This window comes from Thunnus thynnus, chromosome 17 (genome assembly GCF_963924715.1).
Source record: "Thunnus thynnus chromosome 17, fThuThy2.1, whole genome shotgun sequence".
Taxonomy (NCBI): domain Eukaryota; kingdom Metazoa; phylum Chordata; class Actinopteri; order Scombriformes; family Scombridae; genus Thunnus; species Thunnus thynnus.
In genome coordinates this window covers 23511153-23530768 of record NC_089533.1, presented here as the reverse complement: position 1 = coordinate 23530768, position 19616 = coordinate 23511153, and the positions used below count along the sequence as shown (strand labels likewise).

General features: G+C 43.6%; 3 protein-coding genes across 4 annotated transcripts; 2 read left to right on the top strand and 1 right to left on the bottom strand.

Annotated features, from left to right (window-relative positions):
• Window positions 1-585: 585 nt before the first annotated feature.
• rpsa (ribosomal protein SA) lies at window positions 586-3798 on the top strand. The gene is made up of 8 exons (XM_067616326.1): window positions 586-693; window positions 1697-1867; window positions 2042-2160; window positions 2431-2676; window positions 2988-3116; window positions 3245-3404; window positions 3533-3568; window positions 3661-3798. Exons 2-8 carry the CDS (start codon window positions 1735-1737, stop codon window positions 3753-3755), a joined length of 918 nt encoding a protein of 305 aa, XP_067472427.1. The 5' UTR covers window positions 586-693; window positions 1697-1734; the 3' UTR covers window positions 3756-3798.
• Window positions 3799-6387: 2589 nt separating this feature from the next.
• Window positions 6388-17045, top strand: ubn2b (ubinuclein 2b). 2 transcript variants are annotated; one of them, XM_067616321.1, is made up of 17 exons: window positions 6389-7429; window positions 7960-8088; window positions 8206-8307; window positions 9006-9137; window positions 9301-9410; window positions 9753-10251; window positions 10491-10561; window positions 10661-10790; window positions 11209-11315; window positions 11447-11557; window positions 12414-12557; window positions 12694-12744; window positions 12837-12879; window positions 13636-14922; window positions 15153-15360; window positions 15998-16066; window positions 16341-17045. In XM_067616321.1, the coding sequence occupies exons 1-17, from the start codon at window positions 7109-7111 to the stop codon at window positions 16385-16387; spliced, it is 3561 nt and encodes a 1186-aa protein (XP_067472422.1). In that variant the 5' UTR covers window positions 6389-7108; the 3' UTR covers window positions 16388-17045. The 2 variants fall into 2 exon arrangements, with proteins under 2 accessions (XP_067472423.1, XP_067472422.1); XM_067616322.1 differs by lacking the exon at window positions 15998-16066 and having other exon boundaries at window positions 6388-7429.
• A 170-nt stretch (window positions 17046-17215) lies between these two features.
• On the bottom strand, window positions 17216-19417 carry trir (telomerase RNA component interacting RNase). The gene is made up of 3 exons (XM_067616327.1): window positions 18611-19417; window positions 18156-18227; window positions 17216-18061 (listed from the first exon to the last, which is right to left on the bottom strand). The coding sequence occupies exons 1-3, from the start codon at window positions 18905-18907 to the stop codon at window positions 17954-17956; spliced, it is 477 nt and encodes a 158-aa protein (XP_067472428.1). The 5' UTR covers window positions 18908-19417; the 3' UTR covers window positions 17216-17953.
• Between the last annotated feature and the right edge of the window lie 199 nt (window positions 19418-19616).

Genomic DNA, 19616 nt, shown 5'->3' with positions numbered 1-19616 from the left:
AAACAAGTATACAACAAGTTTGAAGAAATGTATTGTTTGAAATGTACAGTCACCTCTGAAAAGTTTGGCTTTGTGCTTAAGAATTTTGATTTTGAATATAAAATTTGGTCAAAATAGTAAAAACAAATTAGTCAAATAGAACTGCAAGCAGAGATTCCTGTCATATTCAGGGAATCCAAACATTTTTCCAAAGTAATAAAAACTGAGGGTAGATATGGTCAGCAATAAATTTATTTTATTTTGTATGCAAGCAAGACCAAGTAAAATGTATTCTTAAACATCATACTCTCATTTCAATTATTTCTCAATATGCTCCCTGACATTGGGTACATATTGTTGTCCCTTGGCCTAGAACTCTTTATCATCAGCAAACACACTTGCAACACAAGGTCGGTCCTTCACCGAGAAGTCAGCGTCTCAGCATTGTCTTAATATGGTCTTTCCATCGCCATTGTCTTAATATGGGATCCCCATCCGACCCGTGATCCGACCTGCAGTTACCTCCCTGATCCTGTCACCACAGCATGTGGATACAACTCCACTTAGTGGTGAAATTGCAAAACTACAGTCGTTCTGTTCGCAAAAAAATCAGCCAATCACACGCTTGGAAATTTGGTATAAATACTACGTCATTTCCTCCCAGCGCCCTCTTTTTCACCGTGTGGTCAGATTTCCATACGGCGTTGTTTCGTGGTGAGTTTAAAACTGTTATATTATCTTAACAAACATATAAATATCGATGAGAACGAAAAGTAACGGCAACTTAAGCTAAAAGCACCCGACGGGGCTGTATAAACGCTACCTGTCACGTCTTTATCGTCTTAAATTTCGCTGTAACAATTAATGCTAACGTCTGTAGCTAACTTGCTAGCCACTGACATGCGGTCGTTTCAGTGTTCCCTCTGGCGCCTGAGTCTAAATACTTAATCTTAAATCATTTTAAACTCATTAAGTGTTATGAATCTGGAATTCAAAGTGAAAATAACGTAAAGTGGGCGCACATTTGATTGTTAGTGTGGTTTCACATTTAGACAGGCCGCGTGTCAACCGGGTGCTTCTAGCAGGAGACTAAAGTCTCATTAGCGTCACATCTTCTTGCAGATTATACCCTCTAAACTAAAGATTGACTAAAATTGTCTGAAAGGGATCAATTCAGTAAAACTTGTGATGCTTGAACAGTGAAATACATTATGTAACTTTATGCTGTCGTTGCAAACATTGAGCCAATAGCATACGTTAACTGATTTCACTTTGCAAGCTGAGTTTAATTTAATTCCGAGTTAAGGGAAACGTAAATATTGATATTTGGTGGCTGATTCTCCTTTTTTCACCACTTGTGAGAAAGTGTTGGACATCGTAGCAAAAGCCTTACCGCTGTTAAAACACACTTTTCAGATGAAACCTCCTTTTTACTTAACAGAAAAGTGATTTCCCCATCCAGGTACACATCAAAAACCCCTGTTCAGGCTTGTCAAATCTTAACATAGTCCAGACAAGTCCTACAGTGGTTTTGTTTGGTTTTCATGAGCATAATAAAGATTTCACAAATCAGACGTTTATATAATTTGTTTCCTTTAACTTTCCCATTAACTCCAAATCGGAAGATTTCGTTGGTGTCGGTTTCACTCTGCAAGCTGACATTATGACACAAACTTGGCTTTTATTTGACCAATGTGCTTTTTAATCCTTTTCCCAGCTCTCCCATCTAATCGTAACGCAGGGAAAGCGGTCACGATGTCCGGAGGTCTGGATGTCCTTCAAATGAAGGAGGAGGATGTGCTGAAGTTCCTGGCTGCAGGAACCCATCTGGGAGGCACCAACTTGGACTTCCAGATGGAGCAGTACGTCTACAAGAGAAAAAGCGACGGTGAGTGTTGGAACAATTGTACTTTGACGTACACTGACATGATCATGATGGACAAATTAAGCAGGAAACCAAGATACTCATTTTTATCAGTTCACTCCTGTGTGACATGCAACTTACCACTAATGCACAAAATATAAATTAAGAATTTCCCTACATGCTTGCTTCAATCACCAGGTGTGTATATCATTAACCTGAAGAAGACCTGGGAGAAGCTGCTGCTGGCAGCCAGGGCCATTGTTGCCATTGAGAACCCAGCTGATGTGTGCGTCATCTCCTCCAGAAACACTGGACAGGTAAAGTAAAATGCTGTAATGTCTACATCACTAATAAATTTTTGTTATGCACTCTGTTAAAGCCGGGCACTGTTGTCAGTGTTCAGGTGTCGGAAGTGTGCAAGAGAAACCAGGCCGGGTTTTCGCTAACACCATGAGGACTGTCGTCCCATGACTGGGGTTTGATAGTGACCTGAGCCACAATGTCTATTTGTTGCTTTCTGAAGTTAAATTAAAGCAGTCAACAGAATTTGAGTACTGAGTGTGATTTGTTGGTTCTGCCCACTGTAGAGAGCTGTGCTGAAGTTTGCCTCTGCCACCGGTGCCACCACCTTCCACGGTCGCTTCACCCCTGGAACATTTACCAATCAGATCCAGGCAGCTTTCAGGGAGCCCCGCCTCCTGATCGTGACAGATCCTCGTGCTGACCATCAGCCACTGACTGAGGCTTCCTATGTGAACATCCCCACCATTGCTCTGTGCAACACAGACTCCCCACTTAGATATGTGGACATTTCCATCCCCTGTAACAACAAGGTGAGACAATCAGTAAAAGCAATCATATTGACTAATTCTGACCCCGGAAATCTTCTCTGGATACTTCACATGTTGCACACTGTTAGAGCCCGGCGCTGTCCTGTCTGTGCAGTGCTGGGTGTAGGATGTGTGCTAAAATAATGCTTGGCCTTTTAACCTCCTCTCTGAACCACACAGAGGGGAAGGGGTAAAGGTCTTGCCACAGAGACAAATTTCTACATCTTGATCTTTCTGCCTTTGTAGATACTATGAAAGTTCAGCAGGTATGAGTTTAACTCAGTGGTGATCCATGGCCTATCTGACTGTTACAGGGTCACCACTCTGTGGGTCTGATGTGGTGGATGCTGGCCAGGGAGGTTCTCAGGATGAGGGGAACCATCTCCAGGGAGCACCCATGGGAGGTCATGCCTGATCTGTACTTCTACAGGGATCCTGAAGAGGTAAAAAAAAAAAGTGTACAATGTCATGTACAATGGACTAGGTTAAGGGTTTACATGTGTGGGGTTTTTTTTTTTTTTTTTGGCACATTCTGCTTACACACTTGCTAACACACATATTTTTGATGCAGATCGAGAAGGAGGAGCAGGCTGCAGCTGAGAAGGCTGTTGGAAAGGAGGAGTTCCAGGGTGAATGGACCGCTCCTGCAGCTGAGTTTGCCCAGCCTGAGGTTGCTGACTGGTCTGAGGGTGTTGCTGTGCCATCAGTGCCCATCCAGCAGTTCCCTGCAGGTAAGAACTTTTTCCTTTTTGACCAAACTTCATCTTCAACCCATATAATACTGCAGTATGTTTGCTTTTTAATTTAGAATGTTGCACATTTTAACTTTTTAAAAAAACAACTTTGATCTTCGTTACAGCTGCTCAGCCTGTGAAGACCGGTGAAGTCTTTTCAGGTGAGTTTAGATGAAATGACAAATGAAATGAAGATGTATTTGGTGTTGCTTTCCTTACTCTTTGCTAAATTGAATTTGTTTTTTCCTTGCAGAGGACTGGAGCACTCAGCCTGCCACGGAGGACTGGTCCACTGCTCCCACTGCTCAGGCTTCTGACTGGGGTGGCGCCACTTCTGATTGGTCTTAAAATATTGACTGTGGCAACAATAAAAGTGTTTTGTACACATTGACTTATGACTATTCATTTGATATTAAGTTCACTTCCTGCTGTAATGTGCGTCTAACTCAACTTCAAATGCAACACTAAACTTATTAAAACCAGTGGAATGTCAAGAGACAGAATATATAAATACTGGTCCTGTAAATAAACATTGCAACTGCATGAAGCAGAGAACATGCATGCAAATCCTTTAATACACCCTGATTAAAAGGTAATTAAAATATTTACTGGTTAAAATGGTGTATGTGTAACAACATAACATGAGGAACATTTGGCTTTACCTTTTATCCAGGTGGAACCAGTAAATGGAGTCTTGAGGGTTTGCTTAGACTGGCAGCCATCACACTGTTAGAGCTGCTGCTAACTTTTGTGTCACACTTCACTTGATAAACTATATACATGTTGCTGTGTGGGACTTGGCATACAGTACTGGTTTAAGAACAGTATGCATTTATAAAAGGACATACTCCTCGCTGATCAGAGGACTAAGATTCATAGGAGCTTGAGTTAAGTCCATGAGTGATTGAACAGTTTGCAAAGAGGAAGCATCTTAAAAAGTACCCGTACATAACATACTGCAATGCATAACTTTAAAAAATTATTTATTTCTGAGATATTGGACATTGAAGATTTGACTTACCAGCTGGGATATTTTATTTTAAACATTTGACCCCAAATGTTGAATGGTTAATTAAATCAAGCTTTGAATTTCATGGAGAAATGCATGAATGAATAAATTGAATAGCTATTGATGAACTTGAAAACACTGTGACACAAGCACAGTCTTCACATATGAAGGAATGAGATGAAAGTTGGATCAGGAAAAGATAAAACAGAGGAGAGTCTGCATGTTAAGTTATCTCTGTAGTTGTTACAATGTGTATCCAAATGTGACTGTAGCAATAATTTTATTGTTCAGTGCTAGAAATGCCATGATGAGGATCCATATATTGTGTGCTAAAAAGACACTTTGCCCCTTTATTTGAATTTTTTACATGGATAACTATAACTAACATTACATAACATTATATATTGATAAATCTATCTCCAAAAAGCAGAACTCCATATTTGAGAAGCTGTGACCATGTGTTTGCTTGTGTTTACTTGATAACTGACATTAAATCCACTATATAAAACTGTCATCAATTAATTTTCTATTGATTCAAATTATTTCAGTAGAAAACTGACAACACAAGTGCACTAAAACTTCCAAACTAACAGTGTGTCAGAGTCTAGTCTAGTCTTGCTGTGACACTGAATGACAGGCCTCTTTTCTCCTAGCTTGGGCTGGTCAAGGTTAAATCAATGTCACGGGTATTTTTTAATTTTCTATATGTCAAAATCATTATTCATCAACAAGCACTTCCCCCCAGCTGTCTTTATAGTTATATGAATGAATCCTGAGGATAGTGCTAACTCTCTATTGTATTTTATATAATGTTCAACTGTTTTATGCTTTGATTGAAGTATTATGTCTTTTTTCTTGTCTTTATACTTGTGTACTGTAATGTACCTCATACGGTCTCAGTGGTATCTTGTTACCACGTGTTCTTGTGTTACTTGTATATGTTGCATGTTGTCTTGCTTTTATGATTTAGTGAGGGAAAGTCAATTTTCCACTCTGCTTGAAAACATGTTATTCTATTCTAAGCAGTAATTGCAGGGTATGAAAGCAGAGCAACAACCAAAGTAGAGAATTTGACCTATAACTGCAACTTAAAAAACAATAAATGCTCTTCTTAGTGCAATAGCAATTTTCTTTTGCACTTTTCTTTGTTTTTAGGGATATGTTTAAGTGTAAAAAAAAGTTACTGTCTTTGTCTTTGGTGTGGTTGCTCATGCAAGGACACTATAACACAGAGACTGGACCGGTCTGACTTGTATCATCATGTCCACAAGCAAAAATGAATCATTAAGAAGTGACAATATTTTCTGGAGTTTTATCATATACAGTAATATGCACTGTACATGTAATATGGTGAAACAATTCTCATTAGGTTTTGTTAAAAACAACAAAAAAACAAAACAGAACGCTTTACTTTCTGGATACATGGTACATCTTTGTAATAGGCACCAGTTATAAAGGGTTTAAAATAGTCACTAGTGGCATGATTAATGGTTAATAAATCATTGACTAATACTTTATAGACCAGTTATATTACTTTTTAGTAATAATACAGCTATACATTTTGGTAATCCATTAATAAATGCTCATGTTTTCACTTTCTAATATCTTCCCAATGTCTGCAATTATAAACAATGTCGTTTTGGTCCAGCAAACTTTTCCATAAAATGTTCTATGGTAGATCCTCCTGATAAACTAGAGCTTAAGCAAGTCATACTGGAGGATAAACAACAGCCAGAGAGATTTTTCACAATTTGGCAACCCAAAAGTTGTTATTTTAAAGGCTTATTACTTATCTATAATGCATTTGTAAATCATTTTTTGATAAAGCCATGTGGGACATTTCACAAACCCTTCATGAGGGTTTCCTTATTTTGGTTCAGGATACATTTTGTGACTGCAACGTTTTGCTGTTGCTCATTTTGAGATCTAATCATAAGGATTAATTTATTTTCACTTTCATTACATCCATAAATAACACATTGACAGAGTGTAAGATTATTTTGGTCATGGGTTTCATTACCAGATGGGTGATCCTGGGGCAAAATCGTAACAAATAGAGGTCCGTGGTCTATTTTGTGTCAGTTTAGGGGTCCTAGACGTGAAAAAGTTTGAGAACCACTGGTCTACATAATCTGGGGGGCAGTATTGTGGACACTGCAGGTGCGGCAGGGGTGCAGTTGCCTTTGTGTTGTCGCTGTAGTAAACACACAGTAGAGTCCAAACATCCCGCCCGTGAAGAACAATCACCTCCTCTACGTTCGCGCTAGTCTGTCCGGTGGGCGTCTCCCGGAGCTGTTTCAGCTGTGCCATTGGACAAACACTGCTCCCTTTCCTCCCCGGCTTCCGCTTTCTTTCATACGCACGCCCAACCACGGAATAATGATAATAATGATCAAGATGGCTACTACAGAGTCCTCCTTGCGGTAGCTAACAACCAATTTCATGGAAGCACTCAAAACTGCGATTTCCCACAGTTCAAGTCCCTCGTAGGTGACGGGGGCTGCGCCAGGGGCACTACTATATGGATTAATACGGGCTGAGAGGAGATAAAAGTAACTGTGTTGCCGGCAGCACTCATTCTGAGGAAGCTAACTAGCTAGCTGTAGCTGTCGACCGTCTCCAGGTTTAGCTCTCCAGCCGCAGAGGAGTGACGCGCTCCCCGCGTGCCCGGCCGGTAAACGGAGAGCGTGAAATGGCAGAGCCGAGGAAAGTGCCGTTCGTCACCATCTCATCCTTCAACACCTCGCCGCCGACCCCGGAGTCCAGCAAGAAACGCCGCCGCGAAGATGAGGCCGTCGACATCACTTTTGGGAAAGATGGAGGTGGTGGAAGTGCCGCGGCGACCGGGTCAGGAGGAGGCTGCGGAGGTCTGCTCGGTAACACGAAAGGAGGCGACGCCGAGACCGGGGAGACGAAGCCTACGGTCCGCCTCAACCTCCCTCTTAGCGAGCCCAGCGAGCGTGGCTCCGCTGAGTTCAGCTACAGCGAGCTGGTCAACTCAACTCTTTCTCAGGTGAGGAGTTACTGTTGACCGGAGACAGCCGGCAGGGGCCTAACCTGGCATCCCCCCCTAAGGGAGAGACGTGCGGGTCAGCTTGTCCGGCTGAGATGACACACTTGTTACTTCCTCAAGAGTGTCAATTATGCTCATGTATTGTAAATGAGGCCCTTAACAGTGAACCAGTCTTCTTAACATGTGCTGAAGGCAGCACAGACCCTAGACTCTTTTAAAACAGGCATTAAATCTTTCTATTCAGGAAGGCTTTATCATCTTAACTCTTTCTCTATGTTGTGTGTTGTATGTTTTTAACGCTGTAGCACTTTGAGATTCACTGTGAATGAAAAGCACAGTACAAATTAAATGTATTACGATTATTTTTATGCTCAGTAGTTTATTATAACCCTTCCCTAAAGTCTGGACAGGTACATTAAGATGATTTTGAATGATGAATTGAAAAGTTATATATTGATGCAAACCTGACTGATGAGGTTGATGGTTGTTTGTGTTTGCTTCATGTCGTTCCTCTTTACTGTTGTCCTCAGGTAAAGCATGCAGGTTCAACAGTCCCTAAAGGACTCGCGCCTCCCCTGGACCCCAACGACCCCTTTGCTGATGATGAGAGGGAGAGACGGGAGGTAGAAGAGATGGCTAAGAAGTTTGAGAGCAAATATGTAAGTGTTATTAGTCTCAAGATGTGTCTATATATGTGTATTGTTGCAGCTGTATGTGCAGAAGGATGTGTGATTTATTTTTAAAAGTTAATGGTCGTTGTGTTTTCCTGTTTGCAGGGTGGTAGCTCAAAGAAGAAGAAAAAGGACAGGATGCAGGATCTGATTGACATTGGTTATGGTTATGACGAGACTGACCCCTTCATTGACAATTCAGAAGCTGTGAGTTCCATTTCGCACAAATTTCTTAATACCTCGCAACCCAGGCTGTGTTTGTAGTCATTGTATCTGTATATGTAATTAACTTGTGAGCAGTGTTGGTTCATCTCAGATGTTTTCAAGTGTGTTTTGGACCGAAACTTGTCGACCGGGAACCACGTTAACTTGTATCCTGTCTATCCACAATGCAGTTCTTCTTATCACCACTGATCTAAATTTCACTTGAACACAAAGTCACATGCTGTGTCCCAGTTCCAAACTGGGATCACAGGATTTTGAGAATATAGTGTGATTACGCTGGAAAAGTGATTAAAATTAAGTATTAATTAAGGATATAGGCCTAAAATTTGCTTGATTTAAAAATTAATTTCTTTTTTTTTGAGTGTAGTGTTGGTGGACACTGATGTTTCACAATGAAATGTGCAATAAAAATGAGATACGGCTAGAAAAAAACAATTAACTGTAGTCAACGGTGAAGCCACTTTTGAAAGATCTTAGATTATGAAAAATAAAGTTCAAGTTTTTTAGGAAAACATTTGTTTATTACAAAGACTGTATACTATGAAGATTAAAACTATGATATGTCAAGTTAAATGTTATTATGTGAAATAATTTGTTTATCTAAGCAGAGGCAAACTGTTGTTGTAGCACACAGTAGTAGAACTAAATGAAGAGTAACTGTCAATCTCTCCTGACCACAGTACGACGAGCTGGTACCGGCCTCTCTTACCACAAAACATGGAGGCTTCTACATCAACACTGGCACTCTGCAGTTCAGACCAGCATCTGACTCAGAGGGCGAAGGTGCCAGCGCGGAGAATAATCACTTCAAGGTAGGTTCTTTCATCTCTGCACTTGTATGAACACATAGTAAAGGGAAGCAGCTGTATATGCAGGCAGATTGTACACATTAGTAAAGGAAAACAATTCTACTGTAATGAAAACTACGGTTGTCGTACCCTAATATTAAACCGAACTTTTTGTATTTGTTTGTAGAAGATGATGAAAGATGGTGAAGAGCGGGTGATTAAAAAACGTCGGAAAAAGCAAGACGGTGGAATTCTGGAAGACAAAAAACCCAGGAAGAATAAAGTACCAAAGCCCGGGTGAGCTTTTCATTTTTCTTCAGTGTTTCATCTCAGGCTTGTGGTATTTTCCACTAAGAGAATATTTTTGTGTTATTTCCTCTTTTCAGAAGTCTGTGTGGTAATGCAGTCAAATGTTGAGATTGATTTCCAATGTCAAAATTCAAATATAGGTTAGAAAAATGGCTTCTCTAATGGGAAGTTCACAAGAGCAAATCTGACACCTAAGGGCAAGATGCGTCATGGTTTCCCATCAGCGCCCTCCCCCCTCCGCAGGAGTTACACCACTAGAGATTAATACATGCTCACCATGCAGTCAGTTAACTTGTCTTTCCTCTTTTTTTGTCTCTTCTGCACTGGCAGGGTGTCAGCCCTGAATGTTCATCGACCAGAAAAGAAAAAGAGGAAGAAGCTAATGAAGGATTCTCTGCACCTGGCCAACATGCTGCGCCGCTTCACCCGGGAGAAGGAGGAGATGCGGAAGAGAAACATAGCCGCAGCCGCCGGTCTGCAACGACCCAACGCCAAAGTGCCCAGTGCCAACAGTGCACTCATCAACACCCACAACAAGGCTACCAGCGGCAACGACTGCAGCATGGCTGACCTGACCTCCGACCCGGCCGTGATGTCACTGCTGGGGTCAGCCAATAACGACATGCTGCAGGACATGATGGGGGACCTGGACTTCGGGATGCTGGACTCTCCTCAGCCCTCCAGTCCAGCACCGGGAGAGAACGGCTCCTTTGGAATGGGACATAAACAGGGTGGAGGTCGCGTGTCGCAGGGTAATGTGATGCCCCCTCCTCCCCTGCCCAGCGGACTCCCAGGCCCGCTCACAAAACGCATTGAAGACCTGAGAGCGGTACGAGCTTCAATATCTCACCGGATCACATGTTTTAAAATATCCGTTAAATCTTATTTGGTGTGTTCAGGATACACGTCAAGCTCTTGTTTGATTGCTCTATTACAGACAATATTTGGCACATAGGAGCTGCTTCTACTTTTTGTTAAACATGTCATCTCACCTCTTTTTCATAGCCGTGTTTGTCAAGAATGTGACTCATCGCTGACGTCACGCTCATTGTTTGTTCCTTTTCACAGGCCTCCCGTCTGTTTGATGAAGAGGGCAGGAAGAAATTCTTCACATTAGACATGAACAACATCCTACTGGAGTGAGTAACATCCACATTTTTCATTTTCTGCAGGCTGTTATAAAATCGACAAACGTAAACCTTCATCTGTCTCTCTTTGTGCCTGCGTGTGCGCGGCAGTATTGAGTTGCAGGTTCAGGAGCAGCCGACAGAGGTGCGTTCAGCCGTCTACTGTCATCTGGAGGCCTTCGTACCCTGCAATAAAGAAGCTCTGCTCAAACGCCTTAAGAAGCTCAGCCTCAACATACAGGTGTGTGGGAGTGATTGATTGAAAATGTTGCCGCTCCAACCGTACCAAACGAGGACTGCTCACCACAGTTTTCGAAGGATATGTGATGTGCTTTAAAAATAGTCCTCTGCAGAGTTGAATGTCTAGAAATGATGTAGTTTATGAGCCGTTGAAACAAAGCAAACATAAAGTGAACTGTTTAACCAAAGAATATCACCCTTTCAGTTAGTTTCATTTGATTGATTAGCAAACGATGCCTAGAAGCGTATGTTGTCCATTATTTCACAAGATATAAGCAGCAGTTAGAGTGTAACGGTGAAAGCCAAGTCATTGTTTTTGTTACAACCGTGTCAGCCTGTTATCACGGTCTATATTTAGATGTGAGTGTGCCTCCTGTCTCTGTGTCACATTTCTGACTGCGCTTTTCACTGTCGTCCAGGATGACCGTCTTCGAACACCCCTGCTAAAGCTGAAGCTGGCTGTGTGCAGCGTGATGCCAGAGCAGATCGCTCGATACAACATGGACTGTATCGCTAAGGTGGCAAAGTAAGGACAGTTCTCATGTCGGCTGCGACTCTTATTTTAAGTGCAGCATTATTTCTTTTTGCTTCTCAACACATTTCCATCCGCATCATTTATAAATGTTTGATACATGATGTTTATTTCTCTGTTCACAGGCAACAGTCTGAGGAGGGAGAGAAGAACGGTTCAGAGGATGACGATGAGGAGAAACCAGGGAAGAGGGTGATGGGACCTCGAAAGAAGTTTGTCTGGGATGACAAACTCAGGTCAGTTTCACCGAGGAAGTGAGGTTCATTTCTCATTTGCATGTAGCTGTATGTGTTAGGGCTGTAGTCCGCTGGTCGACTGGTTGATTAGTTGGTCGATATGCTCTCGTCCGACTAAATTCTCATTGGTCGAATAATCTCTGTTATTTTCATAAGGAGAAAAGTGCTACATCAATAGCTTTCCAGGAGTAATCCATTATTTCCTGCGGCGGGAGGGACAGACTAACAAATTACCTGTGAAAATGGGGGTGTATTCAAAACACCCCTGTTGTTTTCACAACTTCAAACTTGCCCAACCTAATGGAGACTGCTGGGTCTAACTGTGCTCAACGTTTACTGAACGTTTACTGAATCTGTGTTTCTCCATAATGACACGAGAACCCCCGCCAGGCCAAAAAATATATTTTTTAATTAAATCAATAGCGTTTGGGAGTCTCTGTGCAGCGCTGCTCCGGTATGTGAGTCAACCTCTGTCGTTGCCTGGGAAACTGTTGGTAGCTTGGCTCTGTTAAGGAGTATGTTTGCGTAGTGAGTGGGAAAGCGTGAGGGGCAGAGAAGTGACGGTGGATGTGAGCGGGGCAGAGGAAAAGGTCAGTAGTAAGTTGTCAGTCTGGCAGTAAATGTACAATACAGACTACAGTGTGTCAGTTAATAAATGCTAAAAAGTCACGTCTGTTGTTTCCCCAAATGCTGGAAAAGTGAAGGGGGTTAGCTCCAAAGTTAGCAACAAAGGGTTAGCATAACCTGAAGACACAAAACAGAGAAATAGAGAACAGAGAAATGTGTGACTGCCGAGTTTACTGTGCACTCTATCCCATGATGGAGTACCTGGACTGTGTGTGTGTGTGTGTTGCAGGTCACTGCTGTGTAACTTGGTGCGGGTGAAGCTGAGCTGCTACGAGCTGGAGGGCAAGAACACGCTGTCTCTAGAAGACTACCTCAAAGCCTTTATGGAGACTGAAGTTAAACCTCTCTGGCCTAAGGGCTGGATGCAGGCCAGGTGGGTGCCTGTTCTGCTAAGATGATGTTTCAGCAAACTTGTGATAATCACACTTCATTTTTACTTTCTATCTGAGTAGTAAATTCTCTCATACTGTTCATCTTTTATTAATATTTCTGACATGTTTTTGTTACAGGATGTTGTTCAAAGAGAGCATCTTGGCTCATGGTCACCTTACAGGCTACACGTGAGTCATGCTACTTATTATAAATAAGTTTCTTCATAATTGACTGGTCATCTAGCTTGTTCTCACTCACTTATATCGTCTTTTCACTCCAGAGCGAAGAAAAAGATGGTCCCTACTCCCAAGGCCAAGCCAAAGGTTAGACTTTTCTGTGCCATTAAGTTTTACTTTCAATGCAATATATTTAATATCACGTTGTGTTGAAAGTGCTAGCTTTTAAGTTGATTGCCCTTGAAGGGTTTAATTAGAGGGTAATTCTGGTATTTTTCAACCCTATTTTCCTATCATCTGGGATCCAAGTGACTAATGGGGACAGAAATTTTTGGAATTGGTCCAGTATTGAGCGAGATTGCTTGGCTGGCTGCAGTGTAATCCTTGGGGGCGAATGTGCTTGTCAGAGTATGTCCACTAAAAGCATTTGTTTTTGCCACTGACAGGCTCAGATTGTTATTATGTGTCTGACAATGAAAGTAAACACAGGAACTAGCCGCCTGTAGCAGCATTATGACTAGCTGCATAGGGAACTACATCCGGGGCAGTTTCACTGCAGTTAGACAGTAAGGAAACTAAAAAAAAACTAAGAACAATGACGGATAAACTTGTGGATTATTATGAGGATGATTGTGAGTCATTTCCGTACTTTGATGGGCGCAATTGCCCCTAAGGATTACATTGCAGCCTGTTTTGCGGCTGCTGGCTGAAGTGTTCTTGCTCTACCAGGATTACCCTTTAAAAGTTATCATCAAAAACCAGTCCATAAGTTTTTGGTCAGCAGTGATCAAGGAGTGGAGTTTATTTTTGGCATAAGATGTTGCTCGTTGATCATCATTATCATAAATTAATGTTATCAAATAGTTTCTGTAATTGGTATTTTTTTGGGATCTATAATTCCAGGAGGCTGTGTGGGCTCAGCGGCCCACTCCTTCAGTAGGTGCCACTCCGTCCCCTGCTGCCCAGGTTGCCAAGCGACCACCTCAGTTACCGTCTGAGCCCATATGTCTCGATTCCCTCGACGAGGATCTGACGGCTCCCTCCTTGGACTCCATCTCCCAGGCCCTGGCCATCCTTGGCAACGCAGCCAAGGGCCTGGCCCAAGGGGACAGCCCCCCATCCCCAGAAGGACCCGACACGGCCAACAACCCCTCCTCCCTTCATCCCTCGCCTCTCATCCAGCAGCAGAAAAAGAACTCTGTCAGCACGCCCAGCTCCAACACACCTCACTACATCTCTACCTCTTCGTCTTCCTCCACCTCTATGTCTCGGCCTCCCTCCATCACGTCCTCTCCTCTGTCCTCAGTGAGGGTGGATGGGATGGGGGTCGTTAAAGGCACGGCGCAGGTGCACAGACACTCAGTGTTGAACACTCACAGACCGGTGGGTGTGGCTAAAGTCAACATGCCTGCCTCAGCCATGCCATCTAAACCACGCCCACCACCTACTGCGTCTCCGCTTGTGCCCCCAGGATCAAAGATGGGGGTCTCCACTACCCCCTCTGGCCTCCTCAAAGCCAGCAGCAATAATAGTAAAGCCAACAGTGGTGACACTCTCATCATTACATCGCCTCAGTCTCGGCCACACACGCTCTCATCAACCGTGCACATGACCCCAAAAACCTTCCAGGCGACTCGCCTGCCCCAGACCCCACAGAGCAAATCCTCCCCCTCCCTCTCTCAGTCGCTCACTGTAGTTCAGCCCCAGCAGCAGTCCAACTTCATCACCCCTATGCACGCCACTCTCACCAAGTCCACCCACAGCAGCATCCCGCCCATCGTCAAACTCACTCCCCGTACCCCCAATCCTGTCGTCACTGTCACCACCTCACCCTCACCCTCCATCTCACAAAGCCCCAGGTCTCAGGCAACCCCCACCATACACCAATACACCCCCAAAAGCCCAGCAGGGTTCCGCCCGCCGTTCTCAGGTGCCCAAGGAGGAGCAACCAAGCCGGGGCAAGGCAGCTACACTCCTCCAGGAAGCCAGAAGACCCCAAACAACAATAGCACCACCAACACCAGCCTTATTAACACCTCATCCATAAGCAAGCATTCAGGATCCAGTGCCTCCCCCACAACGGCCTCTGCCAACCCAGGCCAGCGTCAGAGGCTGGGGGGTGGGACACCTCAGGGGGCCAAGCCCATCGCATCTGTCCCGTCGCCATCCGTCTCTTCTCAGTTGCCACAGGTTTGTACTACGAGAATGCCAGATAACCGCCAAATTAACATATGTGGTTCCTGTTATCCAAATGAATCATTATTCAGTACATTTACATGCACTTTAGTAATTTGATCATTGCCCACAATCTGATATCTGACCAAACTGTCTGCAAGGTGGGATTTGAGTTATCAGACTTATTCATTTTCAGGGTTTTGCCCACTTGCCTGTCTTCAAATCTTCCACCTGTTTTTGCTCAGGTTTCCACGGCAGGTAGCAGCAGTCTGCTCGGCTCAGCTCCGTCTCTTCCCCTGGGGTTTGGGATGCTGGGGGGCCTGGTGCCCGTATCACTGCCCTTCCAGTTCCCCCCGCTGCTAAACCTGCCTCCACTGGGTACAGCAGGCTCCAGTACGGCAGCCAGCGGCTCCGCGGCCAGTAGCAATGCATCGTTTTCTACCCTGACACAGAGTGAGTGACGCACGCAGGGCACAAACATGGACACTACAGCAATAAAATTTAAATGATGCACCACACACACATATTTAACATTGGTGGCAGGTATGAAATAAAATGAATAGTATAATGTGTGAAAAAAGATGAGTGAATTAAATGTGAAAAAGACAATCTCAACACATGAGACAGGCGCTCTGTGTGTTGCCCTGCTGTTGTCTGTTTGGGTGTTCCTGTGTAGGCCTTGTTGTGTGTTTTATGTTATAGCATCATTTGTTTTTACCATTTTGTGAGTCTGGATGTAAGCTTGTGACCTTTCTCCTGTTTGACATTATTCCATTTTGTTTGCTTCATTTCCCAAAATTTCTTCTGTTCTCCCTTTTTTTTCCCCCCGGCTCTCCTGCCAAAATTATGCCAATCCTGTATTGGTCACTCATTTGGCCCTCTATCTTTGTTACCCCCCTCCGTTTGGCTGTCATTACCCTCATTTCCCTCTCTGCTATCTTGTTCTTTTTCCCTTCTGCCCTCACTGCCATCTTTTCTTCCTTCTCCTCAACTCTCATTGCCCCCACCCCCCCCTTCTCATTTTGTTGGTATCTGTTTCGCCCTCTTCTCCCTTTCCCTCGTTTCTTGTTCCCCTGTCCTGTCTCCTCAGATCTGTATAAGAGTCTCCAGTCAGGGTCTCAGGTTGCTGTGCCTCCTCACTTGCAGCTCGCTTTCTCAGGTAAAATCTGACCCTCCCTCCCCCAACAAAGCCTGCTCCATTTACTTCCTCCCCTGCCTTTTTCTCTCTTTTCAAATGTCTGGTGTTTTCTGTCTCGGGTTGTCCTTTTTCCGTCCGGTCCTGTTCTGTTCTCTGCTGGTCCGTTGGTGGCTGCATGCCTTTTTTTATGTAGTCATTTTTAGCTGTCATCCGATCTCTGTAATAGCTGTGGCCTTGTGTTTGTCTGTCAATGCTTTTTCACTGACATTTCAAGAACTCTACTATTCCTGTTCAGATGTCAGTCAAAGCCAGGGAGGAGATGCTAAGAGGAAGACTCTATGATGCAGCTGGATTTCAACACCCAGCGGATGCCGTCTAATGAAATGACGAGATGTTGGGACAAATCAGGACGGAGCATGGCTTTGAGTGACAGATGGACAGACCACTCATAATCGGGGCCTGAAATAAGGACTGGATCGTACTTCAGATGTTTGGTCTGAGAAGATCAAATCAACTTTTCATGAATACCAGTTCAATATAACTTTTTAAAAAACAATTTGATAACTTTTAAATACTATTCATAGAATTGTTAAATGAAATGACAAACAGCTTGTCAATGTTTACAAGATAGACCTATATCACTGTGGGCAGGGGGAAGGAATGAGTGAGATATTTTTAGGTGAGTGAGGGCATATATGTGTGTGTGTGTGAGGGTCTGAATGTGTTTGACTGGATGTATTGTTTGGTGGGACTGAAAGTGTGCCTTTGTATGTCTCCCTCTCTGATGCATGGTCAGTGTGTCTATTTGGTGCTGTTTTTATCATAATGTAATTATCACTGATACCTGTAAGAAATGTAAACTGCAAATAGTTGATTTGAGCTTTTTTTTTTCAATGGGAGCTGTACACTTTTTCATTGTACTTGAATTCTTGAATGAATTCTTTTCTGTATAGAACTCAATACTTTTAATTAAATTTTTCCCTTCACAAGGTAGTGATAATTTAAGTTTCATATTTAAGGCTGAAGTGAGTTTTGTTGTCAACTGAGTTTGATGACTCCAACATTAAAAACCATTGTTTCCTCTGGACTCCATACAACACAGAAATCTTGAGGCAGCGTCTTTAACAGATAAAAACTTAACACAACTGATGCACATGACATCACCACACATCAACGGGCAGTGTAGATTTAATTGAAACTTTGATTTGGCTATTAACAAATCAATTCCAATTATCATTGAACCCTAACTTAAACCAGACAATTTTGAAAGTATTTAACAATAATGATCAATAATGTATGCAAAATTTCAGAAACACCATTTGACACCAGACCAAGTTACCAGAGTCCATCAAATAACAAGCAAGACAAAAACAATACAAAAACAGAAAAAATGGGTTGTCAATCAAAGCAGTTTATGAAAGACTTTAAAGGTGCAGTGTGTAGAATTTAGTGGCATCTAGCGGGACGGACTTGGCAGAAATATAGGAATATAATATTCATAAGTACATTTTCATTAGTATATAACCACCTGAAAATAAGAATTGTGTTTTCAGTACTTTAGAATGAGCCCTTTATATCTACACAGGGAGCAGGTCCTCTTCCATTGAGCTAGCCAGAACAGATAAACCAAACACTGGCTCTAGAGAGGGCCTTTTGTGTTTTTTGCAAGTTTTGCCCCCACTGTAGGTTCTCCTATATGCTTGGAAGGGGAGGGGGAGGGATATTCAGTTGGTTGCGATCTGCAGCCTCACCGCTAGATGCCACTAAATCCTACACACTGCACCTTTAATGTGAAGGGTAACTTGAACTGGCAGTATGAGAAGGTCAGGATTGGCCGGCCCTCCCAGAGCTTCTCCCAGGTGTCTTCCCCTTCAAAACATTGTCGCGCCATGTTCGCCTTTTGGGAGCCTACTTGACCAGAGGCCTGGTTTTATCGTCGTCGCCACACTGGTGAGCTTTGTACTTTTTCACCTCAGCCATGTACTTTGACCAAGCATCGCTCTTGCCTGGCTCAGCCTGCAAGAGAGGAAACACAGGTGATTAGTGGTGCAGTCAAAAGTACACAATTCAAATCGACAACACAATCATCATCATCAACATCCCCGCTTACTTCTGTGTCCTGTTTCTGCTTCTTCGCAACCATGCCGGTCTTTAGGAACACACCGCCTCTGCGCTTCCCCACCTGGGTTAGGGGATAGAAGACTGAAACCGTTACAGGAGCCCTTGCAGATGGGACTGCCAATGAAGGAGACTACACCAGAGCAGGTCTATATTTAGTCTCCTGCCGCACCACCAGCGAAACCATCATCAGTGAGGAGCATCCCTAGTCTTGACTCATCTACAATTTGTTACATATTGCCACAGTGTGTTTATAAAAATGTATAGTACAAGCACTGCATGAGTCTGAGATGCTACTGGCAATTAACACTGAAATGTTGGACATTGTTTCAGGATGTACTAACTCAAGGGCCAATCAAGTAAGACTGTCAAATCAGTGCATGGTGCTTCAATTTGGATGTGTGGAGAACTATTGCTATCTCATCTTACAACTGCCAAACCCCTTACAAAGCTCGTCACGGGAGGGGGCTTCTTTTCCACTGGGGTCTGTCCTTGCTCTGTGGGTCTCGCATCTCCACTTGTTCGCTGCGACTCCTTTTTCCTCCTCTCCTCCTCCTCCATCATCTTCTTCTTGAACATCTCCATGAAGCTGCCGTCGTTGGCGAACACGTTACCCGCGGACACCGGTGCTTTGCTCGCTGCCGGTGCGGGGCTGCTGGAGGGGGACCCGGGGCTGCCGTCGCCACTGGAGTCGCTGCTGCTGCTGCTTGTTTGAGGTTTGCTGTGTGCGCGTTTTGGATCCATGTTTCATGGGCGTAATGTTCATAAACAGACACAGTCCAGCAGCTCCCAAACGACTATGGTCGTGTCCGCTTTAAGGCTTTGTTGTGAAGTTAAACAACACTGACAATCAGCTGAGAGGCCGGCTGCACCCCCGAGCTACAATATAAAAAGCACCGGGGTTTATCTGTACAGGCAGCTTCACCGTTCAGTCCAGAAGATATTATATATCCTCGAAAAATAAGGCGAAAAACAGGCTTCAAAATGACGTAAATTTCCGAACAAAAACAAAAGCGCCAGTTGCTAACGTGGCTAACGCCTGGTTAAAGGCCTTTACGGGCGAACTCAACCCAAACCGCCAATTCGTGCGTAGGTTGTATAGATATATAAAAATGCAGTTAAAGCACACTACAACGTTCAAATACCTTCATCCAAAAACTACTATGTTTCTAGATTTTATTGATGCTTTTCGCTTACTTTCGCCATCCCTCACTTGCTTTCGGCCATGTTTCATTTCCACCAATGACGTCACGTGGCGGGTGGGTTTTTTTCCCCATCCGCATTCGGCGAAGTCCCGCCCTTCTCTGCCTCTGATTGGCTAGTACTCCTTACCTTCATTGGTTAGATTGGTTAGGTTTAGATACGAAGAGTGAGACGGTTGGGTTAGCGTAAGAATATCAAGATTAGAGCCAATCAGAGGCGGAGCTGGGCGGGTCTTCGCAGAATGCGGGTG

Coding starts and splice junctions, on each gene's coding strand:
- rpsa (XM_067616326.1), top strand. CDS start 1,735: ATGTCCGGAGGTCTGGATGTCCTTCAAATGAAGGAGGAGGATGTGCTG. Junction 3,405..3,532: donor CATCCAGCAGTTCCCTGCAG/GTAAGAACTTTT, acceptor TCTTCGTTACAG/CTGCTCAGCCTGTGAAGACC. Junction 3,569..3,660: donor GACCGGTGAAGTCTTTTCAG/GTGAGTTTAGAT, acceptor TTTTCCTTGCAG/AGGACTGGAGCACTCAGCCT.
- ubn2b (XM_067616321.1), top strand. CDS start 7,109: ATGGCAGAGCCGAGGAAAGTGCCGTTCGTCACCATCTCATCCTTCAAC. Junction 12,880..13,635: donor CTCCCAAGGCCAAGCCAAAG/GTTAGACTTTTC, acceptor CTATAATTCCAG/GAGGCTGTGTGGGCTCAGCG. Junction 14,923..15,152: donor TCTCTTCTCAGTTGCCACAG/GTTTGTACTACG, acceptor GTTTTTGCTCAG/GTTTCCACGGCAGGTAGCAG.
- trir (XM_067616327.1), bottom strand. CDS start 18,907: ATGGATCCAAAACGCGCACACAGCAAACCTCAAACAAGCAGCAGCAGC. Junction 18,228..18,610: donor CCCCTCCCGTGACGAGCTTT/GTAAGGGGTTTG, acceptor CCCCTAACCCAG/GTGGGGAAGCGCAGAGGCGG. Junction 18,062..18,155: donor AGCAGAAACAGGACACAGAA/GTAAGCGGGGAT, acceptor CCTCTCTTGCAG/GCTGAGCCAGGCAAGAGCGA.